Genomic DNA, 27,827 nt, shown 5'->3' with positions numbered 1-27,827 from the left:
TAAATAATTTCAGAAAAAGACAAAAACAGTTAAAACACGCCTTCCAGGGAGAACATAAAGTTAAAAGCATAAAAACAATACAGCCAAAAAGTCCAATGGCCTCAGCCACAAAATTAAAATCCGTCCTCGCCTGTCGTTTCTGCCTGTCTGGTGCCAACTAAAGGAGAGAGGAGCAGTGGCAGTCACTATTCTTTTATTTCACCGGAGTTTCTTCTTAAAACGAAATTGATCAGGATTTACCCCGGACAGGCAGAGCTCTTAACTCTGCCTGCTGCTTTGCTGTGTTTTTTAACATGCACATTAGTGATCAGGAGGGGGGCGGTGAAAGGAGAGGCAAGTCAAGAAATATTTACAATAAAAGCATAGCACAACTTGGAGGCCTCACACTAACGCAGGCTAGCAGAAGATCTGGCAAGGACTCATTGAGAGCGCTGGTCTTTTATGCAGGTAGTCCAAATTGCAAACAGGTGCAGACCGTTAAGGGTTTAGGGGAAAAATACATCTACTCACCCAGACCATGACATTGTTAACCAATTAGTAAACATTAATTTTAAATCCTCTTTAATCCTGAATGACAAGACTCTATCAATCATCATATCACAACACTTTGCTCCAAGACCGTGAGGTAGAGCCCTCAGCTATCAGGTCCCTTTGCTATGGAGCCAGGTCCCAGTTTGAATTCACAAAACATCCCTCTCTATTTTTAAGATAATGCTGGAAATTTTTGTTTTTTGTTATAAAGATCATAGTTCGGGCTGGATCAGTTGACCCTGAATTGACTGTAAGTTAATTATCTCTTAGACAAGTTTGAAAATGTATCTCTGTAGACTCACCAGAGGGTTACAGTTCCTGGTACCATTGATACTACTACACTACTACTAGTCACCACTTTGTGGGTGGGAATTCTGGAAGTACTCAAATATCTGAATCCGTTAGTTTAACCCTTGTAATGTCTTCCAAATTACCATACTCTTTTTGTAATATGTAAAAGTTAAGATGGCATGTTAGTTTTAAAGCACTTAATTTTTTTCTTTTTCAAATCAATGGGTTGATTTTTGCAGATGTATGGATTGCATTTTTGGCCCATTTTTGATGTTTTGAAATCAGTCTTACAAGGGCAGAATTTGCACCTCCTTGGGTGATGGGAAAGTAGGGACAGCTGGTTGAGGAAGAACTGCGGCAGAGGTAGAGCTGGAGCAGAAGTGCTGGTTCTCCATAACCAGTCTGCCAGCTGCTGGTGTCAAACGTTATAACGAATCGTAGTGCAATTACACAGCAGGTTTGTCAGTGTATACTTGCATATTCCATGCATAACTAGACCTGGCATCGCATGCTGCCCATATTTTTATTCCATATTTCCCTGGTTTGCTTGGGATGTGCTGTTTGAATGGACAGCGACAATGGACAGCTGTTTGAATGACACTAGGTGCTCATCCACAGTCATATCAGTGACTGAATTGTACATCATTGGCAGAAGAGACACCTACTTATCCCATACATCTCGTATGGGAGCAACATTGCCTTGTGCATGACAATCTTCTCTTGTGTCTTTATCATTGAATCAAATCACTCTTTAGATTTTATGAAACATCTTGAGTGTCATGCTAGCACGGAAAATTGTCCTACCAGACTCAGCATGCCATAAATTAGCCGTAGCTTCTTTACTGGAGTGGTACACACCAGCGAAAATCTGCATACCCACATATGCCTGCAGGTCGATTCAATCCATCTTTCTCCACTTGATGCCATACACGTCGGCCCTCCTTGTTTGTCATGTTCAGCACCACCTCTTCAATAAACTTGGGAAAAAGTGGAATTTATGTCATCAGTACGAGACCTTGCATATGCGGTTGGACCATGGTGGCTTTTGCCTCTCTTTATTGTCAACTTGCTTAATCTGTCGCTGGGAGGAACTAAAGACCAGATCAATTTTTCATCCTTTGACTGGATATTTATATATTTGACTGGATATATTCTTCTGTCTCAGCTGGGTCCTCTTCCACATATTCTTCCTCTTCATCAGAAGTGTAGCACAAATGGTACCTTAAAAAGCAGGTACCAAGCAAGGATGATCTGTCATATATGCATCACAGTGTTTACAATACAGTCTTTGTGTAGTTGTAGTTGTTTGTAGATATGATCTGTTTGTTAATCAGCATTTCGACTGATGGATTCAATGAGACGAGTCAATCCAGAAGGGGTCATGATGCGAAGGTTATCTATTCAGACTGCAAGCCGTCGTCAGTACATTTCTTTTTATATTTCTGCCTTGTCAGAAGGAGATTTGTTGTCCATGGTGGGATAGATGGTTCTTCTAGGTTAATTGTCTACCTTAAAGCTGCCACCAACAACAAAGCTACAACCGTTTTTGATGGTTTTTTGTCAGCAATCAGACTATATGTCATACCATCACGAGTCCGGTAAGAGGCATTTAACAAATACAGTATGCCAAAAAATTCTGCATCGGACAGTAGTTATATTCAGATTGTTACTCTCACTGACTCAGATCAAAACTTTTCTACTTTTTTTCGAGGTCAGACAAGGGGTGGGCATTTCATGATGCAGACAATGGGGGAGAACAGGAACTCTCACAATCAGAAGTGTTCACAGCCAGCGGTAAGGACAAGTAAATTGATGGCCTGTCTTACATTGTTTCAAACATGCACTTGTAATAAAACAAATGGTTTATGAGCATAATTGACTGGTTGCACAGCACATTAATACTACACTAATAATTGACTCTTTATTGAGACTTTGTTTGCTAAAGTGCAGCAGTGAGTGTGGAGTGAAAAACAAGGACATATGAAAACAGTGGGGCAGATAAAGTTTGGGTGACAGGGTTAGGTTTCTCTTAAAACTAAAACTTTGACTACTATAGGTGATGAACAGCAGGAAGAGAATATCGCGCATTATATCAGTACACCGTCTGTGTTTTCTTTTTAAAAAGAAGTGAGATAACATTAAGTAACATGGACAGGGTAAGTCTTGCATGGGTGTTTAATTTTGTGGTGATAAATGTGTCTTCCAGGGGTTAACAAAAACACACACTTTACTAGGGCTGGGCCATATTATACTGTTCATGGTAATACCGGTATAATGTTAGGTAACGATAGGAAAATGAAATATCGCGATAGAATATGAGTAAAACGCGCATGCGCAGTGCCTTTGTTTTCATACGCACATGGCCGATTGTTGAGTGAAACAGATGAACCACAATTGGTTTGTAAAAATGGTGCAACTTCAGTGATGTGGAACTGGTTTGGTGTTTGTCCGTCAGATACACGACAAAGCACATTTTTTTGCAGAACATGCAAGCGGCCGTCGTTATTGTCGTATTTGTCGGACTAAGATGCTCTTAAATCTGGGAGTAATCTGGGTCCTAAACTCCGTATCCTTCAGGTCAAACGAACACTGCAGCATCACTTAGAGTTAAAAACTGTCTAAATTCTTTCATCTTTAATAAAACGATCAGCATTGCTGCTTTACCAGGTGTAACTATGAAGTTTAACTTCCAGGCATCCATGAAAACAAAATTTATTACATTTAACGGAGTTAGCAGGAAGCTAGCGGAAGTTAGCTCGCTAGCTTCGCTAGTTACCTAAGCATGATATAGCATGTTCTGACAGAGATTTCTGGAAATATTCAAACGTACAGCTCTGCTATCACGTCCAACATAAATGAAGACGGGAAACTAAACAGCACGTTTGTAGGGTTACTGAAGTTGGGCTAGCTGGTATATAATGATGTGCTACGTGATCGCTAGCGACACAGCTATGTTAGCATAACATAAACAGTGAAGCTGGAGGACGAACACTAACATTTTTCCACTTATAAAAGTTAACGTGAAGGTTCCTCATGGTTAGAGACAAATGCAATCGCATGGCAGGATGCTGTAAACGGACCAAACTTCAGTCAGGAGAACAACTGAGATAATCCATCCACAATACGAGGTTAGTCATTAATATACTGCAACAACATGGGAATAGAGCAGCTGCCAGAGAATTCAACATTAATGAATCAATAGTACAGAAGTGGAGGAAGCAAGAAGAATGAGTTTAATAAAGTTTGATTTATCTGACTGCTTTGTTTCGCTTAATGTGCCTTATAATCCCGTGCACCTTATGGTCCGAAAAATACGTACTGCACACTGCAGTTTAATGTTGCAAAGCACCTCTTTTTAACTTCAGTGGATATTATACATGGTTATGCTCAGGATGTGTCAGCACATTTCTACTGGAAATGCCTTTTGGTTAAACTTTCAGCAAGGAATTTGCATTTGCACTGTTACATTTTTATAAAGCTTTAATGTACATAAAAACCAGCTTCTTGTTTAAGTGAAAATAAATGGAAGGTTGTCTTTTTGCGCTAGTAATGTTGTGGAGTTGTATTTTGTCTCGCATCAATTATATCGTCAGTTATATCGTTATCGCAAATTTTCAAATATATATCGTGATAAATATTTTTGGCCATATCGCCCTGCTCTACACATTACACCAGAAACCACACAGCTAGACATTTTAGCCCCCCTGTCCTAGGGGGGTTAAAATGTAAGAATTTCACCACCTATCCAGTGAGCTTTGAGTCAGACTTACCTATTCTTTACAGGTCCTTTGAAATTATGGTCAAACTGCGCTGGTTGTCCTGGGAAAGGCAAACATTCGCCATTAATCAACAACTTCCTTATTTGTGAACAGATGATCAAGGACACATTAGCAGTTTCTTACACATTTTTGAACTGCTGATTTCTCTGTGCAACAATGGACAAGTTGCAGTTATTAATAACAGGCCCTTTTGGATAAAGACATATTTTGACCATTGTCGTCTTTTAACCTGCTTATACTGGAGGTTTCCCATATGGAAAAGAAATAGAAAAACTTATAAAAGACTTGCATCAGATGTGGCCTACTTCATATAGTGACTCATATAAGGCTTATATGATTTACTCATGAAAGTGGCCACTTTCATTTATTGTTTTAGTAAGTATCCAGAACATACAAGTTTCATTTATATAATTTTTCTGTTTTCACTCTTGTATGCTTTTCATACAAGTTTCACACAAGACGGATACAAACTTTATAAGGTTTATATATATTTTTTCCATATGGGTTATTTAGCCAGTTCCTGAAATATTTCTTATAGTTAGATTTGTTTAACTTTAAAAGCAGGGACCCTCTGTTTAAAATGAATTACTTCTAAGTGAATAAGGAAAACTTTCAGGGACTTGCATTCATATTTTATGGGCTGATTGTTCATAGAGGTGTTGCTGTATAATCACTATGACAGAAATTCCAGTGGCTACAATAAAACACGGTTGTTTTATTCGAACACCAATTTGCAAAATAACGAAAAAGGAATAAGAAGTTTATTCTCCCCCAAAACAACATGGCAGCAGGATTTTGCAAAGTTTTATGTGAACAAATCACGAGAGTTCTGGGACAGTGTCCCTTGGACAGACATGACCAAAGTGGAGATGTTTGGCCTCAAAGATGCTGCAATACTGAAGGACTGATATGAAACAATGTTAACTGATCAGGCCATGCTCAACTGACACTGTGATTAAATCTAAGCATTACATTAATAATGGAAGAAATTTTAAAGGAAAGGATGCAATTATTTAAAACTATTTTAGCCTCTTATTTTCTCCCATTTGGATATTTTGTCATTCTCCTTACAGTCAGGTTTCTGAGGTGTCCTGATTTGTCAGTAATAAAACTGTCACAACATTTTAAAACTAGGTTATCTGTAAAACAATAAAACAGTTTGATTAGACTAATATTGGCACGTGGGATAAAAATACACTGCCTACTGTTAAACAGGAAGATAATTAAGATATCACTGAACTTTAACGACCTAACAGTCATACAAATATAATCCACGTTAGAAACAGTGGGTTTATGCTAATAATAATTTTATTTAAAAAAATTTAGAAACTGATTTAAATCTCTAACAACAAATGAACACAGTTCTTACAAAGCATTTAACTCTAAACTCATTTATTCCATTGTTCTCTTAGCTGCCATTGGAAACTTTAAAGGCTGAAAGCAGATCTCTGAGAACACCAATGGTTGACATTAGAGATGGCACGATACCACTTTTTTATGTCCGATACCGATATCATAAATTTGGATATCTGCCGATACCGATATGAATCCGATATAGTGTTTTTTAATCAACAAATATCTTGCTGCATTTTGTATAAGTTCATACTCAAGTTTAAAACAACAACTACACTAAAGCTATTCTGTTATACCTGTATGCAAAAAAAAATATTTCATAGTTCAGCAATACTGATCAATAGGGCTGCTCGATTATGGCAAAAATGATAATCACGATTATTTTCACTGAAATTGAGATCACGATTATTTGACGATATTTATTTAACCCTTTAAGACCTACTATAGAACCAAGTCCACCAGAGCTTATATTATTTTTATTTATTTTTTTTACATGCTGTAGTGCCATTTGTGGGAGCATTTCAAGTTGCTATACATCAATACAACTGTTATAGCCCATATTTTAATAATATGTATGCATTAAGTCCATAGTAATTACATAAATTGCAAAAAAGTGCAATAAACTACAAAAAAAAATTGAAAATCGCTTTTGTTTTGTTTACATATATTTCTACTTGGAGAGGTTTATCCCTCAAAACTTTAAATACAATAAAGTTGCAAAAAATAGTTTCCCACCACAGGAAATTTATTTTGAGTGTCTTCATAGTTTTATTTTGGAGATACAGCAATTTTTATATACTGCAGGAAAAACAAAAAACAATCCTATGATGCAAATTTGCAAAGAAAACAGCATGTGCATCATTTCACTGTGGGAAGTGTTACGAACAGCTGATAGGATCGGCAAAGCGTGTTTCTGGAATATTATGTTTTTGTTCCTGCAAGCGCTTTTTATGCAATTTTTGCAAAGCTATATGTGGAACGAAACCGTGACTGAGGACAAGCTGATGGCATAAAATGTAAGTACAACTCCTCCGGTTTCATATGCAAAACAAATTATTGCGCTAGCTTACACGGTTCAGGTTCTACGGGGATTTAAAAATAGTTACACAAAACGGAGCGTGCTGCTCTGACCGGCTTTAAAGGGTTAACAATGACTTTAAAAAAATAATATAAAATAGTGTGCAACACCACTGAAGTTTTTTTTTTTTTTTTAAACTCTTTTCAACCAACGGCAGTCACTCTCCAAATAACTTCTGCTTAGCTTTCCGAGCTTCCCTCGGGTCCTCTTAATCAGCGGTCTCCAACCTTTTTTGCGCCACGGACCGGTTTATGCCCGACAATATTTTCACGGACCGGCCTTTAAGGTGTCGCGGATAAATGAGGGAGGGGCTAATAATCGGCTCAGTCATTTTTAATGATCGTTGAAAGCCCAGATCGTAATCGTGATTAAAATTCGATTAATTGAGCAGCCCTACTGATCAATCTAATAAACTTAAACCTACACCATCCTCCCTATTCTGGTATTTTAAAGAGTACTTAGCATAAATATTAAGCAACCTAACTAATAGGGTTTCAACTCCCAGCAACAACAAAAATAAATAAATAAAAAATAGGGAACCACCCCTCACGCTCCACCTCATGATGCTTAATCGACGTAATCAACCTTAATTTGATGCAGTGTGAAAAAAAATGCACAGAAATCAATTATTTTTCAAGAAATATTAAATAGATTCAACATCTTTCTTCAACAGAATTGCAGACTGCACAGATGGTACCTTCCCAAAGGAAAAAGTACTATAGCTTACAAGGGTATATATATTAGACTTAATAGTTACTATATACAGTAATGGACTTCTATTCCTTTTACATCAGATTAAAACTTTGGGTGTCAGATAATTATTTATTAAAAGCTCGACATTTTAAATGAGAATAAGAAAGAAAAGTATGTCTTTGTGCCCCCTTTTCCCTGTTAATGCCCTATCGGCCCCCCTGGCTAAACTTTGCTAGATCCGCCCCTGCACAGTTACCAGCCGTCAGCTACGTAGAAAAAGATCCTCGAGTAGAAAGTAATATTAAATACATTCTAACAACAGCTGATCAAGCTTAAACGTGCTGCTGTTGTTCAGCCGCTGGTTTCCTCTTTCTGGTGCAAAATGGGCCAAAAGCAAACTAGAGACACGGACTCGCGACAGAAAAGCCGATCAGCTGATCGTTAAGCAGTTTCATGATTGAAGTAGCAGCGAGAAGAGGCAGTCGCTTGTTAAGCTTAACGCAGGAATGCTTTACAAACATTCAGAGATGGACTTACACACTTGCTTTACTTCTCTCGGGGATAACTTTGTCGGAGATGAAATGCTGGGTTGCTAGCGAAGCTCCAAATGCTATCCAGACCACCGACAGGTCCCGCATGCCACAGCCGCTCTATCTCGTGATGCATACTGCGCCGACGTGCTAACGTTCTGAGGTGAGTTACGGCGTGTTGCAAGTTTTGTGAGGTGCTTTCGTGATATTTAATGGATCGGATTACATTTTTTTATTTTTCTCCGATATCCGATCCAGTAATTTAGGTCAGTATCGGACCGATACCGATACGTAATATCGGATCGGTCCATCTCTAGTTGACATCAGCTCACCGTACTCAGATTTGGGATTTTCCTCTGGCTTAATTTTGTTAGCCATGTTGCGCACCTGTTCCTCCTTTACGTATAAAACACAACAAGAAGCTAAAACTCATAACCAATAGCTGAAGAAATCTTTTTTTTCCCCAGGCTGCTGTAACCAGGGAATGACGCGGCATGCGCGCCTCCATGGTTGACCAAAGATTGTTTATTAACAAGAGGACTCGCTCTGCATAGCTTATAGTAACCCGGTCTTTAAGTCTGACGACATTAGCCGATTCCGGGTCCAAACTCTGCTTCAGCTCCCAAAGTCAAACAAACACTGCGGTATCACTTAGCATTACAAACTGTCTAAATTATTTCATCTTTAATAAAATGGTCAGTGTGGCTGCTCTACCAGGTGTACCAATTAAGTTCAAAATCCAGGCATCCGTGAAAACAGAACTCATGAAATTTAACGTAATGGGAAGTTAGCCTGGCGTTAGCTTGCTAGCTTCCAGCTAAACATAATATACCATGTTCTGACTGATGGATTTCTGAAAAAATCATCAGAAAAGTTTGCAAAAAGACCCCAACACTTACCCGTACTTTCTGTTTAGTGCGCCAGCGTCAGGTAAATAACACCCCAATGTAATCACCTGAGGTGCAGGAAAATCTAAACACCTGTGCCACCAGAACAAATAAACAAAACATAAACATTCAATTTGGCTCTTACAATACTGGCCCCTAATTATTCTTCTTCAAATCATAATTACAAAATAATCAAGTCTTACAACTTTTGCTGGTTTATAAAGAATTCCAATTACCCTGTAGTGCAAAATTGACCAGTACCACTACTTATAACACCACGGTTCACCATCTGTGAAGTTAATAACCCATAAGTAAAAAAAGTAAGCCACTTGGAGATGATTAAGTAATTCAAGTTTGTTAAAGTTCTCTGCTTCCTGCAAAAGACAGACTTTATTTATAGCTCTATTTAAGAACAAATCCTTTTTTGTCCTGAATTGTCTCTTCAATTTTTCCAGTTATCCAGGAATTCCATTGTGCTGAACCATCAACAATGAACACAATGTGTCCTGGCATGAAGTTTCGTCTTGGATTGCACCATTTCTGTCTTTGTTGCAGTTGTGGAAGATATTCCTTAATCCACATTTCCAGAATAAATCCAACATATATTGGACTTATTTCCATGTGCGGTGAGCATATATGTCATCTTTCTGAAAACATCCTGGTGGTAGTAATGGTGCAGTCTTAAGAAGCAACAGGTGGTTCTGGGTAAGTGCTTCAAGGTCATTTGGATTTGTAGAAGCCTTTGTGGGACGAGCATTCAAAAAGCTTCAGCTTCACATAAAGCAGTCCTGAGACCCTCTTCATCAAGACTTTGTACATTTAAGGTGGAATTGAGAATTTTTCTCACAGATCCTGTCTTTCCCATACACCTCCATGAAGGGAGCGAGCTGGGGGATGGAAAGTCCATTTAATGCCCTTTTGGAGAAGTGTACATCATATAACAGTAAGGCCAACATTTCTTGACTGCTCTGTCAAGCCACAGTTCAAACATACAGTTCCATCAGTTATTCAGGCTTTAGACAGTTCTACGTATTCCGTATCATTGTCTAAGTGACGTTAATATATATTTTGTAAAGCATTATAAAACCATAAAAAGATCATTGTATGTCTGTATGTGTTGGGAACAACAGATTTACACACATACCACATAACAACGTGGTGCTATCCCCAAAATATATAATAAACATGAGAAGTGGAAGTGAGAATAAATGCTGTTTAACTGCAAATAAATGCTGTTTAACTGCAAAGCAATACAATTACTGTATGGACAACACATGATTGTGTTATATGTACACAAACATTTCCTCAGTCAACCAAGTGAAATCAGAAGTCTTCACTTTCTAGTCTGGTGTGATTGTTTGTAAATGACTTGGCTGTAACGGTTCCCTGCCTCGTTGATCTTGGCTTGATTCAAAGATGGGTTTTTTTAAGCTCAAGACTTTATTCTTTATATACAGAGTTTAAGTGAATAAAGGTCTTATGGGTTGTCTGCTAAATCGCAGTAATACAGGGTATGTTTGGTTATACACTGTGTTTGCAATAGGTAAATACAAATAGCGCAAATAGCGAATAAGGAAGTGTTGCATTAAATTGATACAGTATAATCATCTGGTGTGTGGTGCCTCCTGCTGAGAGACAAAGAAACAGCATTAGGGCATTAGACTTTTGATATGTATTTGTCTTATACATATTTTGATGCATGTTGGTATTCTTATTAGTATATGGTGGCCTGTAAACATGTGAGAAGTGCAATCTACAGAAAGATTTAACATCACAATCTGAATGATGTCTTAAAACCAAGTGTTAAATACAGACAGATTACTGTGATGTACATACCTGCCTACAGATTCACTTCAGGTCTGTAAACTGGAATGATTTAAAACACTGTTTAAGATTTTACTTATATAGACGTTCAGGACATACAAGCACAGACGGATATCCTGCTGTAAGTGTCTCAAACAGAAGTCTTGGCCTTTTGAAAACTGGAAATGTTCAGTGTGATACTGGAGGAAGGAAGTAGAAGAGCAGTAAATCCAGTATATCCAAAGATTTACGTACCCGTACGAGGTTCAGTAGAGCACTTCTGGACCTCTGTCAAAAAGAGAAAAAAAAAGTTACAAGACAGTATTTGGTAAAAAAAAAAAATTACTGTAGATATCTATACTTGTATTTTATCACCTGTATGAGACAGCTTATGATGCCTATTAAGAAAAATTATTGAAAAAGTAACCTGATTAAACTTGATTAAAGTTTACAGTAGCCTCATTTAATCCAATAAAATAACAAAAGGAGTGCATTTTCCCATCCTGAAAAAAAGGTGTTACAGGTTTTTCATCTTCACTTTAGCATTTGCCTGTAAGAATTTTCCTTCATGAGTAGCAACATTAACAGCTGAATAATGTGTTGATTAGTGGCATTTCTCAATGTTACAGTGGATACATCTAGCGAGCACCTTGTGGTAAGTTAAATTGTAAAGGAGTTTTTAAACAGTGGGTCTTGATTCTCAGAAAAACTAAAATATTAAATATGTTCAAACATCAACAATTCTGGATAGTTACATTTATTTTCTATATGTGATTCTTCTTAAAAAGACAGTTCATTTAAACAGGTGTAATCCATCAGATAAGAGAAACGAGGAATGCGTACTCACGTTGAGCTCTCCATCTGTAGAACAACAGCACACACAGCAATCCTACCATCAGTGAACCAGTTACCACCAGACGGACAACTATTTTGCAGATCTCTATTGGCTCTGGACCTTGTCCAACAACAGAAAAAAATAGTGAGCTAATCTCTAAAATTAGGAAACACAAGAATACATGATAATTGTTGGTCTTTTAGTTCTCCCTGTTATAATATACTAAACTACATTCAATGTCTCTTTACCTGTCAGAGGGGAATGTACAAATTGAGCATTTCCTTTATTTTGAAACAATAATCATGTAGAAGTAGAGAGTAAAGAAGAAACAAAATGGCAGGCATTACTTGCAGTATTGTGACGGATAATAGGATTGTGAGGAGAGTGCCTGGGATAGTTAATGAACGGGTGGGGGAATTTTCTATAAAACAACAAGCATTAGCCAGTCTGGTCTGGCCTTTAACACCAGACTGTTTTAAGTGTTCAATACGATGTTGGTCAGAAACATCTGTTTTATTTTTTTAGACGTAAAAAAGAGAATTGAAATACAATTTATATTTTTTTAAATGTGTAAACCCTTTACTGTTTTTCCCCCCTAGTTGTATATTGGTTTCTCTTCTTCTTACTTTTGCACCTTTGTGGTCCAGCTAGCCGATTTCACTGTGCAAGAAACTGCACAATGACAATAAAAAGCTCTAAGTCTATTAGAGTTTATTGTTCAATACAATCTGATGTGACACAAATACAAACTTATTCTACAGATGAATTCTCATATTTGATTGTATATCCCAGCAAATATCCCCTATCAGAGCCCTGGGCCATGCACTGGAGGCACTGTGGGGAGCCCCACAAGAACTCCTCACTGTAGCTACTCTTCATGAGCTCCCCATAGGTTTCTGTCATTAACTGTGGATGTCCACAGAATTCCCTCTTGGGAGCCCCAAAGGGCAAAACTGCTTTGGACCCTGTATGTGCACACTCACTTGAGATCCACATAGAATGTGTGGGTTTGCCCTGCTCACACAGCTGAACACACCTACCAGCTGTGGGCATGGGCATCTTTGCTGGGAATATGATATAAAGTATCACGTGTGGTGCATAATTTTGTGTAATAAAGTATACCTGAAGGAGGTGTTAGTCTTGGTGGTGCTGGCATTTCAAATATGATCTCATCCTCTTTGACTCCACTGGCATTTAACACAACACAGGTATACCTCTGGAAAGTGGATCCTCTAAACAAATGGAGTCTGCCTGTGAGTTGAAACAAACCATCGTCTGACTGTGTCACCTCCATTTCAGAGCTTCCTGTCCAGTCATGTTTCTCTTCATCAAACCAGTGAATTGTTCCCTGTGGGTAGCCTCCACGAGACTCACAGATCAGGGTACTGTCTGTATTTGGGACAATTTTCTCAGGGATGGAGTATACAGTCAAGATACTGTATCTGGCTGCAGAGACAAAATGGGAAGCACAATCACTGAGCTGAACATTGCACCTTGACATTAATAAAATAACATCTTTAAAAGATGTGATTATTATAATAGCTGATATGTAAAAGCTGTCAGCAGTAATTTTCTCAGGTGTAGTGTGCTGTATTTGGCTAAAGAAATAAAAACGTAATTACAAAGATTCAATTCAATTTTATTTATATAGCGCCAAATAACAACATAAGTCGCCTCAAGGCGCTTCATAGATACAGAGAAAAAAACCCAACAATCATATGACCCCCTATGAGCAAGCACTTTGGCAACAGTGGGAAGGAAAAACTCCCTTTTAACAGGAAGAAACCTCCGGCAGAACCAGGCTCAGGGAGGGGCGGCCATCTGCTGCGACCGGTTGGGGTGAGAGAAGGAAGACAGGATAAAAAACATGCTGTGGAAGAGAGACAGAGGTTAATAACAGATATGATTCAATGCAGAGAGGTCTGTTAACACATAGTGAGTCAGAAAGGTGACTGGAAAGGAAAAACTCAATGCATCATGGGAATCCCCCGGCAGCCTATGTCTATTGCAGCATAACTAAGGGAGGATTCAGGGTCACCTGGTCCAGCCCTAACTATATGCTTTAGAAAAAAGGAAAGTTTTAAGCCTACTTTTAAGATTAGGCTTAAAACTTTCCTTTTTTCTAAAGCATGAAGACTGCACTTTGTTTTTAATTAAATAAAATAATAATAATAATAATAATAATAATAATAATAATAATAATAATATGTAATAGCCATAGTCCTTTATATGTGATAAAAAATGTAATTCAATTTCTTATTTAAAATCTTGATTTAATAAGTCTGTGCTAAAATGTTGTAATATATGTCAGTTTTACCTTGGACTTCAAGGTTAGTGACCATGCTGTCATCACCACTGTCTGTGATCACCATGCACTTGTAATCTCCATCATCTGCCACTGCAGTGTTGGTGATGAGCAGAGATACATTCATGTTCTTCTCGTCCCATGATGGTTCAGCAAACCTGTAGCCTCGCTTTGGCTCGTCCAATTTCCCTCTTTGAAAACCCAACACGAGATCACCTTCGTCTTCTGGAGAGGTCAGTTTTTTCCAAGCAACCATACGAATATTTGGATCAGTTACAAATTGTCCTGTTTTAACGACACACTCCAGCAGTGACTGTTGGCCATAGTGTCCTACGTTTTTAGATTTGCATTCCACTTTTATAAAATCTGTAGAAACAGAAAGTAAAATTAGATGTGACGTTACATGAGTAGAGAGCACACTAAGTTCTCAGATTATGAATAAACTTACCATCAATCTTAACTGCACTGATGCAGAGGACAATGAAAATGAATAAAGGAGTGCCACCGGAGGCCATGATTATTTACCTGAAATGACAGTTAAAATTAACAGGCTCAGTTTGCAACTGTTTTACATCAAAGGGATCTGCTTTTTTTTTTTTCCATCCATCCATTCGCTTATCCTTTTCAGGGTCGCGGGGGGCGCTGGAGCCTATCCCAGCTGTCATAGGGCGAGAGGCGGGGTACACCCTGGACAGGTCGCCAGTCTGTCGCAGGGCCAACACACAGGGACAGACAACCATTCACACTCACTCGCACATTCACACCTAGTGGCAATTTGGATTATCCAATTAACCTATCCCCACAAGGTGCATGTCTTTGGATGGTGGGAGGAAGCCGGAGTACCTGGAGGGAACCCACGCAAACACGGGGAGGACATGCAAACTCCACACAGAAAGATCCCGGCCTGATGGTGGAATTGAACTCAGGACCTTCTTGCTATGCGGCAACAGTGCTAACCACCGTGCCACCGTGACGTTTTTTTTTGGTTTTTTTTACAAATTAAACAACAGGGTGCAAAATGCATTTAAGTGATTCAAAGTAAAAGCTACTTTTCCTACTCTCTTATCCAAGAGAAGTGAGAGTGTGTAGCTCTACATATTGGATTTGGCAGAATTTTGTATCTAATGGTGCATCATGTCCTTCTTGATGTAATCCCCAAGTTATTTATGTGTCCTCTTGCACTCAAACCAGGGGAAATTGTGTGTAAGCATACATTTAAACAATATTGATGCTTCTGGTGAAACAGAAAAACTGTTAAATGACTCTCTAACTATGCTAGCACTCCTCTTTATGCTTGTGTCACTTCCACACTTGCTCTTTCACTAACCTCACCTCCCATCTTGCCCATCTTTTAAGCAGATTGAGCAGATGTGGATAATTTCTTTGATTAAACCTGGTCAGGTCAAACCTGTCATCATAATATGTATGGACTCAGAAACAGAAACCTAAGAGTAAGTGAAAGTTCTCATAATGTTCCCCTGCCACTGAGAGTATACCTCTATTTCTCTGGTAAACTTTTTCAAGCGGCTAGCCAAGGCTGTGAGTCTTTGCTTTGCAGTTTCCAAGGCCTCAGGTATGGACAGCTTGCTGTACTTCTTTCTGCAGCTCCCATAGCTGGCTAACCTCCCTCTGTTCTACCTTGAGTTTGACCTCTGGTCTCCTTCTCCATGGAGGGTACTGCTCCTTGTGGCTGTTCAACTTGTAACCAAGCATCTCACTGTTCACTGCTGCCATAGTGTAGATCAGCTGGGTAGTCTTGGTATTGGTCGTGGTCCATAGTGCTGCATACACATCATCTAAGGCATAGGTGTCAAACTCTGGCCCGCGGGCCAAATTTGGCCCGCAGCCTAATTACATTTGGCCCGCGAAGCCATACCAAATTACTATTAGAGCTGGCCTACTGGTATTATACAGCTAATATATATATTGTTTAGTATTAAGCTTTGCTTGTTCCATATTCAGTTTTTCAGCAAAACGTGTTTGAGTCCTTAAGAAAAGATTCATTCTTATATCTGGAGGAATAAATATATTTCAATAAATATTAACATTAGCCCGCGACTTTGTTCCAGTTTTGAATTTTGGCCCACTGTGTATTTGAGTTTGACACCCCTGATCTAAGGGTACTTCACATAGCCTTGGTAACCAGCTACAAAGTATCCAGGTTTCAAGACCTGGATACTTCGTCCTGGCTCCCCCTTGCCATAGCATTTGTGTTGTACCTTGTCGATCTCTAGCCGTTCCTTCTTCTGAATTTTGGAACGCTGAGCTACTAGTTGTTTCAACGTCAGTAGTGTGGTATCGTGTCTACAGCAGTGACAACATATACTGACTTTTTTTTAAACCACAGAACACACACACACATATATATATATATACACACACACACACACACACACACACACAGGAAAGACAGCGAGCACGGTTTCCTGAATGATTTAATATGAAGTGATGATGTGTTTATTAGAAAGAGCCCTTAATTTATATGTGTAGATAGTTTGTGTCTGTTTAATTTGTTTTTTGGGTTGTTGTTTTTTTCAGTTTTGCAAAATTCCAAACACCACAGAGTAGTGGTCATCCCCACACTAACAGGGTAAGTGGTGTGTATATGTTTTGTTTTGTTTTTAACAAAATCTATTAAATCATTAAATCTGTGAGCTTTAACATAGCACATTCAATCTCAGAGATTAAAAAAGGTAAACATGGAATCATGTAATAAACTACATGATTCCAGCTAAGTTGGAATCTAAAGACAAGGAACTGATGTTGTGCTGAAGTAAAGTAAGTAAAACCTTATGAGTTATTTTTTTCATGTGATTATCTCATAGAGTTGAGAACATGATGACACCTATGTTTAAATTCTGTAGAAAACCATTTTCATAATTTTAAAGAAAATAGGTTTAGTGATAAGGATAAAATGCAACAGTGCCCATGCAGTTATATCCATTAGAGGGCACTATAAGTATGAACATGTCCTAAAACATGTACAAGAACATGTGCTTCACTTACTCTTACTCTTCACTTACTCTCTTAGGAATACCAAAGAGTAAGGCAAGACACAGAAAACAAGATCGTTGGCTATTTTAAGAAGGTGGTAGTGCAAGCTGGTATGAAAAAAGTTTCAGATTTACAGTGTTGTGCAAAGTTCTGAGGCAACTCATGAGTGACGTTTACACCTGACGGCATGTCCGTGTGGGTGCCGTCGGGTGCTGAAAGCAGACATCTCACATTATGAAGCAACAACTTTAGTCAGTTTCCAAAATTCACTGAACCAGAAAAAGAAGACCAGAAAAATCAATTCAAGATTTCATCAATCGTTATCGCATTATTCAAACTAAAATCAATGCAATTTTTAAAACCCACCCTTACTGACTAAATATCAGGTTTTTGGAAGTACTCTGTGAGACACATACCAAACATTAAAATTATATTAATTTAAACCACAGGGTCATTATGTAAACAAGGAAATCAAACACAAAATAAACTCTTAAATATATAAATATGAAAAGTACATGTAAGAAAAGTAAATGGACATACTACCTGAATGTCTGCTGCAGTGACAACATATACTGACTTGTTTTTTTAAACCACAGAGTATATAAATACACACAGAGACAGGAAAGACAGCGAGCACAGTTTCCTGAATGATTTAAAATGAAGTGATGATGTGTTTCATCATGCAAGACAAAAGAGTTATATTACTTTTGGCTGTAACCAAATGACACAAAGTTTAGCTGTAAGCACTGTGGAAGTCAGCATAAGCCGAGAAATCCTAAAAAGAACGGAAGGAATTTTATTAGAAAGAGCCAGAAAGGGACTTATTTACCTGGACGATTGAGCACGCATCAAGAAGTGCCCATGTAGTTATATCCATTAGAGGGCACTCTAAGTATGAACATGTCCTTAAGCAAGTACAAGAACATGTACTTCACTTACTCTTAGATAAGTGAAGGAAGAGAAAACAAGACTGTTGGCTATTTTAAAAAAGTGGTAGTGCAAGCTGCTATGAAAGGAGTTTATGTCTAATCATTGTCAGAGACAAGACAGATACAATGAAATGTGTAGATGAGGAAAAAAGATGATTAAATGATTTAAAAAATTTTTTAAAAAGGAAATTACTAAAATGTGTCAAACAATATAAAAGCAAAAACACAAGAATCAGATCACCATCAATTATTTTAATTCATGTCATTCATTCACATTATGAATTACGTAGAGTGCAACATGGATAATAATAAGGCCAAAGAAGTGAGGCTATTTTAGTTAATCTTTTAATTTACATAGCTTTAAGATCAGAGTTACAGTACTGTGCTGAGTTCTGCATCAGTCTTTTTTTATATTTTGCTAAGATACATATATATGTATATGGAAATACAGTAAACAAAGCAAAAAAAAATGTTTAAACATTTCTATCGATCTTGAAAGTTATTTTTGGTATGACCACTTTTACTCTTCAACACAGCCTGAAATCTCAGTAAGAAGTAGAATTGTTAAGTGATATCAATAATGGAATCGGAATTGCTAAATTCTTATTTATTCCCATCCCTTGATATAACAGTTCAGTATGTGCATCTGGAATCTGGTGCTTCCTGCAGAGGGGGGGGCATTACAGTGAGATATTAAAAATGTATATGCCTACTATTACAAGTGTCTTACAGAGTAATAATGGAAACATTAATAAAACAAAATGTTATTTTTACACACCTGTTTCATCTTCTGATTCAGTTGTAGGAATCACACACTGATCAGTAGGGATGGGTATCGTTTAGGTTTTATCCGATACCAGTACCAAACCGGTACTTTTGAAACAGTGCCGGTGCTTAAACGGTGCTCGAACCGGTGCTTAAAGAATGGAGAGCACACACTTTGTCCAAAAACCTCTCATGTTCAGCTGTTCTTTTTGTAAAAAGATAACAATGTTAGCCTTTTCTGCAGCTATAGGGCATATATGGTATCACTCTTGGCTGGAAGCAGTGCTTAAACAATGGAGAAAAACCACAAACTTTAATCAAAAACCTCTCATGTTTAGCTGTTTCCCTCTTTTTCTTTGGTCATTTTAGCCTTTTTGGCCAGGGTGAAGGGAGCATCTGCCATCAAACAAGAAGACAGCCGCATGTAACTACAACGGTGTTTGCTAGTTCACCTTACATGCATTAATTTAATAACGTGGTTAGCCTACTCAATGTAAATTACACACAGACAACATTAAGCTAGTCACACAGAGAAGAACGGCTGCTAACTCCGGGTCCGATAACAGACACGACACACGAAGTAGATGTGCTCGGTGTGAGGTCTCGCAGCAAGCTATCAAATACGGCGCATTTCTCGGCTTTTAAAAAAACGCTATGCGTCGCCAGGTGTTTCATCAGATTCGAGGTGTTACCTCCTTTGCACAGTATCACCTTAAAGCACTTGTTGCAGGCTGCTGAGTTTGCATCTTTTGCTGTGGAGTACAGCCAGACTTTTGACCGCTTCGCCTTGGGCATTTTTAATCTGTAGCTCTGCTCTAAAAGAACGTACGTACCTGGGCCTGCCTACTACCCTTGGAAAGGTAAAATGATTGGCTAGAATTCAAAGTGTGTGACATCTCAGGGAAAAAAAGCACCGAAATGTGCACTGCTTTTCGGTCTGGTTACTACCGTTTATGTCAGAACCATAATGGCACCGGATACCGGTACCCATCCCTACTGATCAGCTTTAAAGATTTATAACACTATGTAAGTGTTTACCATAGGGAGATGTAAAAACCATGAAAAAACAAGTTCATGACATGCAAAGTGACTGGATACCCACTGTAAGTGTCTGAAATGGAGCCAGATGACCTTTAAGTGTTCATGATATGTGACCAAAACAAAATGTTTTCCCAAGATCAAGAAAGTGGATGTCCAGTGTGAAACTTTACTTTCTGAAAGGACAAATCAGAAGAAACAGTAAAGTTTGTTGCACAAATGGCTTGTTAGTCCATAGTGTCAATCGTTGGTAATGAGCAGCATGTAAAGCTGGTGAATTTAGGGGCTAAATTCCAAACACTTATTTCAAGAAGCTCAAAAAGATTTGAGATCATAAATCTTTCACTTGTGAGTTTAGCTATATATCTCAAAGTGTTACTGAACTAGTCAAACATTTCATGATGTAAAACTGTTCTGAAAATCAAATCAAGCAAAAGACTTTAAATAATTTAAATTACTTGTAGACTGATAAACCCAAACACTGGTGTTGAGATCTGTTTGTTTTTTGTTGTTATTCTATAGCTTTAGTTTTGTTTATTATTGTTGGCTTAATTTTGTTCATGCGTTTATCGTTCTGCGTTGAATAAGAGTCATTTTCTGTCTTGAGCTCATTGCAGAGGTGGCTCTCGGGTGTTGTTGTGTATAACTGTATAATTGAAACCATGCTGGTCATGGCACCAACATGAGGAGCCATGGGTGAACACGGCTGGTGGGGAAAATCACCAGGCTGAAGAAAAAAGGAGAATTTCTGCAGGTTTGCTGCAGGTTTAGCCTTTGTGGAAGCAAAAACTCATGTGTGGCAGGAGTTCAGGGAGGGAGGGTAAAGGGCTTTAAGCCTTAAAGGAGTTCTCGGAATTTGTCTGGTGACTTCAAAAGGGAAAATCAGCGCTTGGCTCAGGCCTTGTTTGGTCAGGGAGGAGAAGTGCTGAGTGGGGATATTGCCCATTGTATATGGGAACACCTTGCTTAGCCTTATGCCAAAACAACCAGATTTCAGATAAGTGATGGATGGATGGATGAATTGTTAAAACATCAGTAGTTCTACATGTGGTTTTGTCTGTCAGTAGATGCAGTTCATTTAATGACATACAACGCATCAATTCATTTTAACCAAAACAAAGAACAAGTGATCTGTACTCACATTGAAATCACCTTCTATAGGAGGGTATAATGGACATACAACTGTTCTGAAATCAAGATTGACTTTGCTGTTGCTAACTTTGTATGTCATTGTTGAAATCAATAAGACAAAGTTGGAAAAAGAAAAAAAAACAGAAATCACCTTCTATAGAACAGCAGTGCAACCAACCATTCTACGATCAACAATCCAAAGCCTGTTAGGATGCCTGGGTCGTTGACCCAGGGTTTTTGAGTTTATTATATTATTTATATTTTCTAGTCTTTGGTTTCTTTGAGTTCTGTCTTATGGTTTATGTCTCTGTCTTCTTTAGTTGCTCTGTCTCCCCTATCACCTGTATCCCCTTGTCTAGTTCACGTCTCTGTGTATCCTTAGTTCCTATATCCCTGTGTTCAGTCAGTGTTTGTGTCTGCCCTGGTCCCACATCTCTGTTCCCTCTGTAGTGCCTGCATGTGTCTGTGTTATGTTTCCTGTTTTACGTTTGAAAGTCCATGTCTGATGTTAATGTGTCTGGTTTTGCTTCCCCTTGTCTCGTTAGGCCTGATTTGTCCCAGCTGTGTTTCCCTCCTGTTACCCATTCCCTGATTGCTCCCTCTGTGTATTTAAGCCCTGTGTTTCTTAGTGTCTGCGTCGCGATCTACCGTTTATTTTGCTGTGTGTTTTGTCAATCTGCCGGTGTTAGTTTATTTTTGACCTTTTTCTAGTTATGTTATGTTTGAGTTCAGCATTAAAGCTGTTTTGGTTTAAGTTTCTCTCTGGAGTCTGCATCTTGGGTCCTATCCCTGTCCGCACACAGCCGTCACCTAACAAAGCCAACCAGAAAAGCAACTACTCTGGGTGTGTCTGTGGGTTTTAAACATTTAAAGGAAAGACACATGGACTGCTAACTCTGAAAGGAAATAAAGTGTGATTTAAGTCACTCATTAACTCACAATAATACATGAACTCAGGACACTCAACAGAAACTCACCTCAGCTGCCACCCCATGTGGGAGTGAAGGTAGGTAATGGAGCAGGGCTTGTCTCTGGCTGGATTTCTACCTCTTGGGCAAGATCCTGCAGCCCATCTGTGTCAATATGCTGGCATTCAGTTTGACTATCTCAAGATAAACCTTTTAACTCAACTTTAAAGCTATTCTACAGTTGAATTATGAATTATGGCATTTGATTGTTCAAATCCTTAACCAATACATCTCTATGCAACATGTTTCAAATTTAACTTAAAGCATGGTCTTGAATTTAACTGTGGCTGAAATTATTGAACAGTATTTCATTGTATTACTGAACATTGCGTTGTCTATTATATTGGACACAAAATCCCACTGTCTCTGAAATGTGTTATCAGTGCTGTTCTCCTGTAATGCTCGATTGTCAGAGACATTTGACGATGTCACGGTTTATTGCTGACACAGATCAAGCGCATGGAGTGGCCAGTGGAAAAATGGTTATGGAATACTGTATGTATAAGTAGAAAATATTTAAATGTTTCTTTCAACTATTTAGTAGCTCATAAACCTAAATATAAAGGTAAATAACACAACAAAATCTGATCGTAACCCTGCACTGTAACAACATACCTTGCAGAAATAACTCTGATCAGAAATATAATGCTGAAATACTACATTGACACTACTAATATGAATAATATGAATACTAGCATGTAAATACCATTGAATACTAATGTGAAAACTAATATGAATACTAATACTGAAACACAGTACACACAAAGTTAACTTATAGTTCCATGCCAGCATCAGTCCGACTCTGCCGGAAAATCCAATAAACTTGCTGCAGCTCCGTTACCTACAGACTGAGCAATCAGTTGCCACGCAGGGGAACATATGACAGCCAGGGCTTTATAGCAGTGTCAATAAACTGAACATGAAACCTTAAAAAGATGTGGGTTGGACTGGTAATCTGGGATACCCACTGGTGGACTGACGGGTCAATATCATTTGCCAGTAATCATACAGGCTTAAAGCCTGTTTGAAGAGGCACTCTGCACTGGTGGAGAATATGTGCAGATATTTAAATGGACTAAAAAATACCAGGACATGTCCCAGCCCAGACCTGGTGATAGCGATAGTAGCTGACATGTAATAAGAAGTTGTCACCAATCAAACTTCATTTCATCTGAAGTTGTTAAAAGGTTTAATTTCTTGTATAAATTATTCATTTAAAAAGATAATTAGTCTGTGCTAAAACCTTGTAAAATGTTTCAGTTTTACCTTGAACTTTAAGGGTGGTAACCGCTTTGTCATCACCGCTGTCTGTGATCACCATGCAATTGTAAAGTCCTTCGTCTGCTACTGAGGTTTTGGCGATGAGCAGAGATACATTCATGTTTTTCTCGTCCCAGGATGGATCAGCAAACCTGTAGCCTGGCTTTTTCTCTAATTTCCCTTTGACAAAAGCCACTAAGGGAAGGCCGTCTTCATCTTTTGGAGAGGCCAGTTTTTTCCAACTGACCACACGTATAATTGGATCATGTACGTCTTTTGTTGTCCGGATGATACACTCTAACAGTGACTGTTGGCCGTGGAATCCCACATTTTCAGTTTTGCATTCCACATTTATAAAACCTGTAGAAAAAGACAGATGGGGTGATATGAGCAGGACACACCTTTCATGCTTGTTCTCAAATAATGAAAGAACTTACAACCACTCTTGACTGCAGTGACACAGAGGGCAGTGAAACTGAAAACAAGGATGCCACTAGAAGCCATGTTTCTTTACCTGAAATAATAGTTTAAAAAGTAACAGTTATCATATGGTGATAAGTTCACATTTGTTTTGATGTACAGCGATCTGCCCCTATGAATCAAACTGAAGGGTGAAAAATTACTTTTGATGTTTTGTGTCCTGGGATTTGGAGAGATGGAGATAAATCTATTATAGTTAATTAATACTATCTTTTGAAGACTAGTAAAGGTCTAACAAATGCAAGTGCATAAACACACACACACGCACGCACGCACGCGCACACACACACACACACACACACACACACACACACACACACACACACACACACACACACACACACACACACACACACACACACAAAGAATATAAGGAATTCTAACTTTATTCCTGGACTCTACCTGTTTGCTGCTACCTCAGATTTCCTGATCCCTTCTAAACATCACAGGTTTCATTGCAAGCTCTGAAAATATGTTTCAGTAACTTCATTCAGCTATTGCCTGAAATTTAGCTGATTCGCTTGGTTATCAGGAGCAAATGTTTTTATGCATGTAACACAATGTAAAACTTCGCTTTGAGGTTAGTGTGAATGCACCACCAGCCATTTTCACACCTTGAAACCATGAAATGTGCAAAATGAGTTTGTCTTTCATGAAAGAGAAAGACTGTTTGAACAGAGGGTGTAAATATATAATAAGATAGACATCTGTCCATCAGAAAGATGTCACTGATTAAATATCAGGTTATGGAGCTACTATGTGAGACACATGTCAAACATTAAAATGACATTAATTTAAACCACAGGGCCAGTATGTGAACAAGGAAGTCAAACAAAGAGGCACGCTTTAAAAAATCCCTGTTGGCTGGTCTTGTGAGGATTACAAGTACACTACATTTAAAAAGTACATGTAAGAAAAGTAAATGGACATACTACCAGAGAGATATCGTAGCTGCAGCAGTGCCAACATATACTGGCTCTTTTTTCAAACCACAGAGTATATATACACAGAGACAGGAAAGACAGCGAGCACGACTTCCTGTATGGTTTGTGTAATGGAAATGTCTTTTTGTTTTATAATATTGGTTACTTGTTTTGTAATATCTCTTTTGGGTCATTTAAAGGGTACACATGTGGAAGATCATTGAATTTTAACTTTATTGCACACACAGCTACGCCTCTGAGAAAGCGGGTGACACCCCGTGTGGGGGAATCCCACAGGTTGTGAAGCCTCTTGATCATGTATATGAGGATGGGAGAAGAGGCAAGGAGCAGTCTCTAGATGACCCTGTAAGAGGAGACAGGGGACTGTAAAATCTCCCCTGTTTCTATAGAGGGTCAAAGGTGTAAAAAACAGGGGGCGCCAGTGAGCACCGAATAGAGTAGACGTGTTTCTGTGGAGCTCTTTATACTCTCTTTACATCTTGGACTTTTATTGCTTTATACTTCACTACTCCCAGTTTTACTGAAGAATACTTATGCCAAAATGTTTGTGCCTCTATTCTAAGCTCATGAAAAAAACCAACAACATTTGCAATGGGATGGCTGTAGCTCAGGAGGCAGGGTGCTCAAGTAGAGTAGAAAAGCACTATGTAAGAGTTAGTCTGTTTACCAACTACATTACTGCTAGATTGACCCCCGATAATCAAAGTCTTCAATATTTTTTAGCTTGAAGATAAGTATGACAAAGTCATTTAAATGTTTGATTCTGATATTCCCTCATGACAGAGAAGAGTCATCTATAAAAGATGCATTGAAACCATAGTTCAGTGTAAAGGTCTTGGTAGCAGTTGTTTAACTCGCTCTGTAGTCTGTTGGTATGAAACACAAGCAAGACGATGAACAAAATGGATTGTGACAAACATTTACACGATTGGCTTTTAGTTTCTTTCTGAGTTTTGTGTTTGCTTTTTCCTCTGTCAGCTTGGCTCTATGGAGATCCAAGAGATATTCTTTACGCAAGAAACTCAACTGGCTGGTTCTGTGGAGTCAACAGCTTTAACGCTAAGGACATCGCCACTCGAATCTTTGAAGAGTTAACATTGTCATATCCGTGGATCATCATGTGTGAACTTAAGCTCTGAAATACTTTATCACATGTTCTGTCTTAATAAGAAAACTAACAGAATACAATCACTGACAATCATTCTTCTTAACATGCGAATATATGAGTATTTTAGTATACTTGTCAGTGAGTTCAGATGATCTGTTTGCTATCAAAAAGGTACCAAGTTATTGTTTAAAGCATGTGGTTATCAGCATACACTTACCATCCTCTTCACGGGGAACACCTGCACAGTGTAATTCAATTCAATAAGAACCTTGACATGAATTCTGCTTTTACATAATCTATGCATTTTCTTTTTGTCATGTAGGTTAATAATTTGGAGTAAATATTAAGAGCATTTTTCAGTGCAAATACACTACTGCCCTCACAATTGCTTCAGGAGCAAATATAAAATATTACCTTATTGACAGTGTCAGCAAAAAAGTAAATGGTACCAGTAGAAGTTGTGGCAGAGGCTTTGTATGAGATTACATTAAGTTGGATACATGTGAATGAATATAACATCTTTGTTATGGCTTCATTTTCTCTTTAAAATTGATGCTGTAATGTCTTATAAATGTCCTAACTGTCCCTCCATCCTGTCCACTTGTCCTGTCTCAGTGGTTTGGTGATAGCCATGCTTGTCAGTCTGTTGTATGCGCTGCTGTTGGGGTGCTTATCTTTGGAGTGTTGGCTGCTGGAGCTTATGGTAAATACACACCTGGATACTCACATGTGTTTAAATCAGGCACACAGAGGTGCAGTGATGTCTGGATATAAAGAGGACCTAGTTATTTTATCTCTTGAAATATAAACTGTCATGGTCCTAGGTCTTTTAACCCAGTGTTTTGAGTTTCTTGTGTTTTTTGTCATTTTGTATTATGTTAGTTTACTGTGTTATTCTAGGGTTGATTCTGTAGTCCCTTGGTTATTCTGTTTAGCTTTTGTTTATTAGATTCCCTTTTGTGTCTTTGCTCTCTGTGTTTCCCTGTGGGCGTCTGTATTTATTTAATTGTGTGAGTTCTTGTGCCGTGTTTCTCCTTGTGTTTTATTACGTCATGTTTATCTATGTTCCCCAGCTCGTCATGTCCTCTCTCTCCCTCGTGCTCCTCCGTGTTCTCTCTCCCCCTCCAGTCAGCATCTCCGTGTACTTCCCGTATAACTATGATATTCTCCCATCAGTCACATGGCGTTTGCTCTTCCCCTTTCTCGTTATGACTATTTATATCAGCTGTGTTCCCCGTGTGCTCACATGTCCCTCGTTATCTTTCTGTGTATTTATGTCAGGGTCTCCCTCAGTTTGGTATCACGCCCTCCCTCATGGCTGTGTGTCTCTCTCTATGCTTCCACAAGTGTATTATTAGTAGAACTTTCCCAGTTTAGTTTTGTATCGCCTTTCATCCAGCAAATAAAGCTCAGATGTTTTGAGTTCATGTTCTGCCTCAGTGACTCTGCTTTTGTGTCCCATTCCTGCTTGCACACAGCAGATCATGACACAAAGTGAGTGGAGTTAAATGAAATAATTTTGCCTTCAGATTTTTTTTTCCAGGAATATGGCACTGCTCTTGGGAATATCAAAACTACAAAGAAAACTCTGCTGCCATCGCTACAATTGGATTGACCACAATTTTCCAGAGTTATCTGGAAGTCCAAGAGACATTCTGTCAGTGCCATTATAATGCTATATAGTTCCAATCTTTGCTTGCTTTCTCAGTCTCGTCTTCTTAATGTACTCAGAGGTTGAGAGAGAGAGAGAGAGAGAGCTGTGGGTGCATTAATAAGCTAATTGGGTCAAGTGTTGGATATAAAAGTAAATAATATAGATCTGGAAATGATATATCTACACTAGAAAATAAAGCTCCCTTCTTTATGCACAGCAGCTATTCTGTGGTATTTTACAAGTAAGAGTACAGAGGAAATGAGATTTAGGAAATGGAAATAAACAAGAACCTTCACAGACAAATAAACAAGGACATTATTGGCACATTATGTGTGTACTGAAATCTCTGCATCTAAAAATAAATGCAATAAAACCACTGTTGGCTTGCAGGAATTGCATGTCATGTTTACAGCACCTCTTGAATAATGACATTGTAAAACAGAAGTAGTTACATAGATTAATAATACACAT

At 38.4% G+C, this 27,827-nt stretch overlaps 2 protein-coding genes across 5 annotated transcripts in view; both read right to left on the bottom strand.

Annotated features, from left to right (window-relative positions):
- Positions 1 to 8,927: 8,927 nt before the first annotated feature.
- LOC113024013 (uncharacterized) lies at positions 8,928 to 22,005 on the bottom strand. 4 transcript variants are annotated; one of them, XM_026170564.1, is made up of 7 exons: positions 21,920 to 22,005; positions 14,534 to 14,610; positions 14,098 to 14,451; positions 12,903 to 13,226; positions 11,793 to 11,900; positions 11,201 to 11,233; positions 8,928 to 11,008 (listed from the first exon to the last, which is right to left on the bottom strand). In XM_026170564.1, the coding sequence occupies exons 2-7, from the start codon at positions 14,598 to 14,600 to the stop codon at positions 10,983 to 10,985; spliced, it is 912 nt and encodes a 303-aa protein (XP_026026349.1). In that variant the 5' UTR covers positions 14,601 to 14,610; positions 21,920 to 22,005; the 3' UTR covers positions 8,928 to 10,982. The 4 variants fall into 4 exon arrangements, with proteins under 4 accessions (XP_026026349.1, XP_026026350.1, XP_026026351.1 ...); XM_026170565.1 differs by lacking the exon at positions 21,920 to 22,005 and having other exon boundaries at positions 8,928 to 10,770; positions 10,979 to 11,008; positions 14,534 to 14,669; XM_026170566.1 differs by lacking the exon at positions 21,920 to 22,005 and having other exon boundaries at positions 8,928 to 10,767; positions 10,979 to 11,008; positions 14,534 to 14,669.
- Positions 16,200 to 27,827, bottom strand: part of LOC113023418 (uncharacterized) — a 36,164-nt gene continuing 24,536 nt past the window's right edge. The window contains exon 8 of the mRNA XM_026169417.1: positions 16,200 to 16,389. Coding sequence (XP_026025202.1) covers positions 16,200 to 16,389 — 190 coding nt within the window. The remainder of the gene's footprint in view (positions 16,390 to 27,827) is intronic.

Source organism: Astatotilapia calliptera, chromosome 6 (genome assembly GCF_900246225.1).
Source record: "Astatotilapia calliptera chromosome 6, fAstCal1.2, whole genome shotgun sequence".
NCBI lineage: Eukaryota > Metazoa > Chordata > Actinopteri > Cichliformes > Cichlidae > Astatotilapia > Astatotilapia calliptera.
This window is presented reverse-complemented; position numbering and strand designations above follow the sequence as displayed.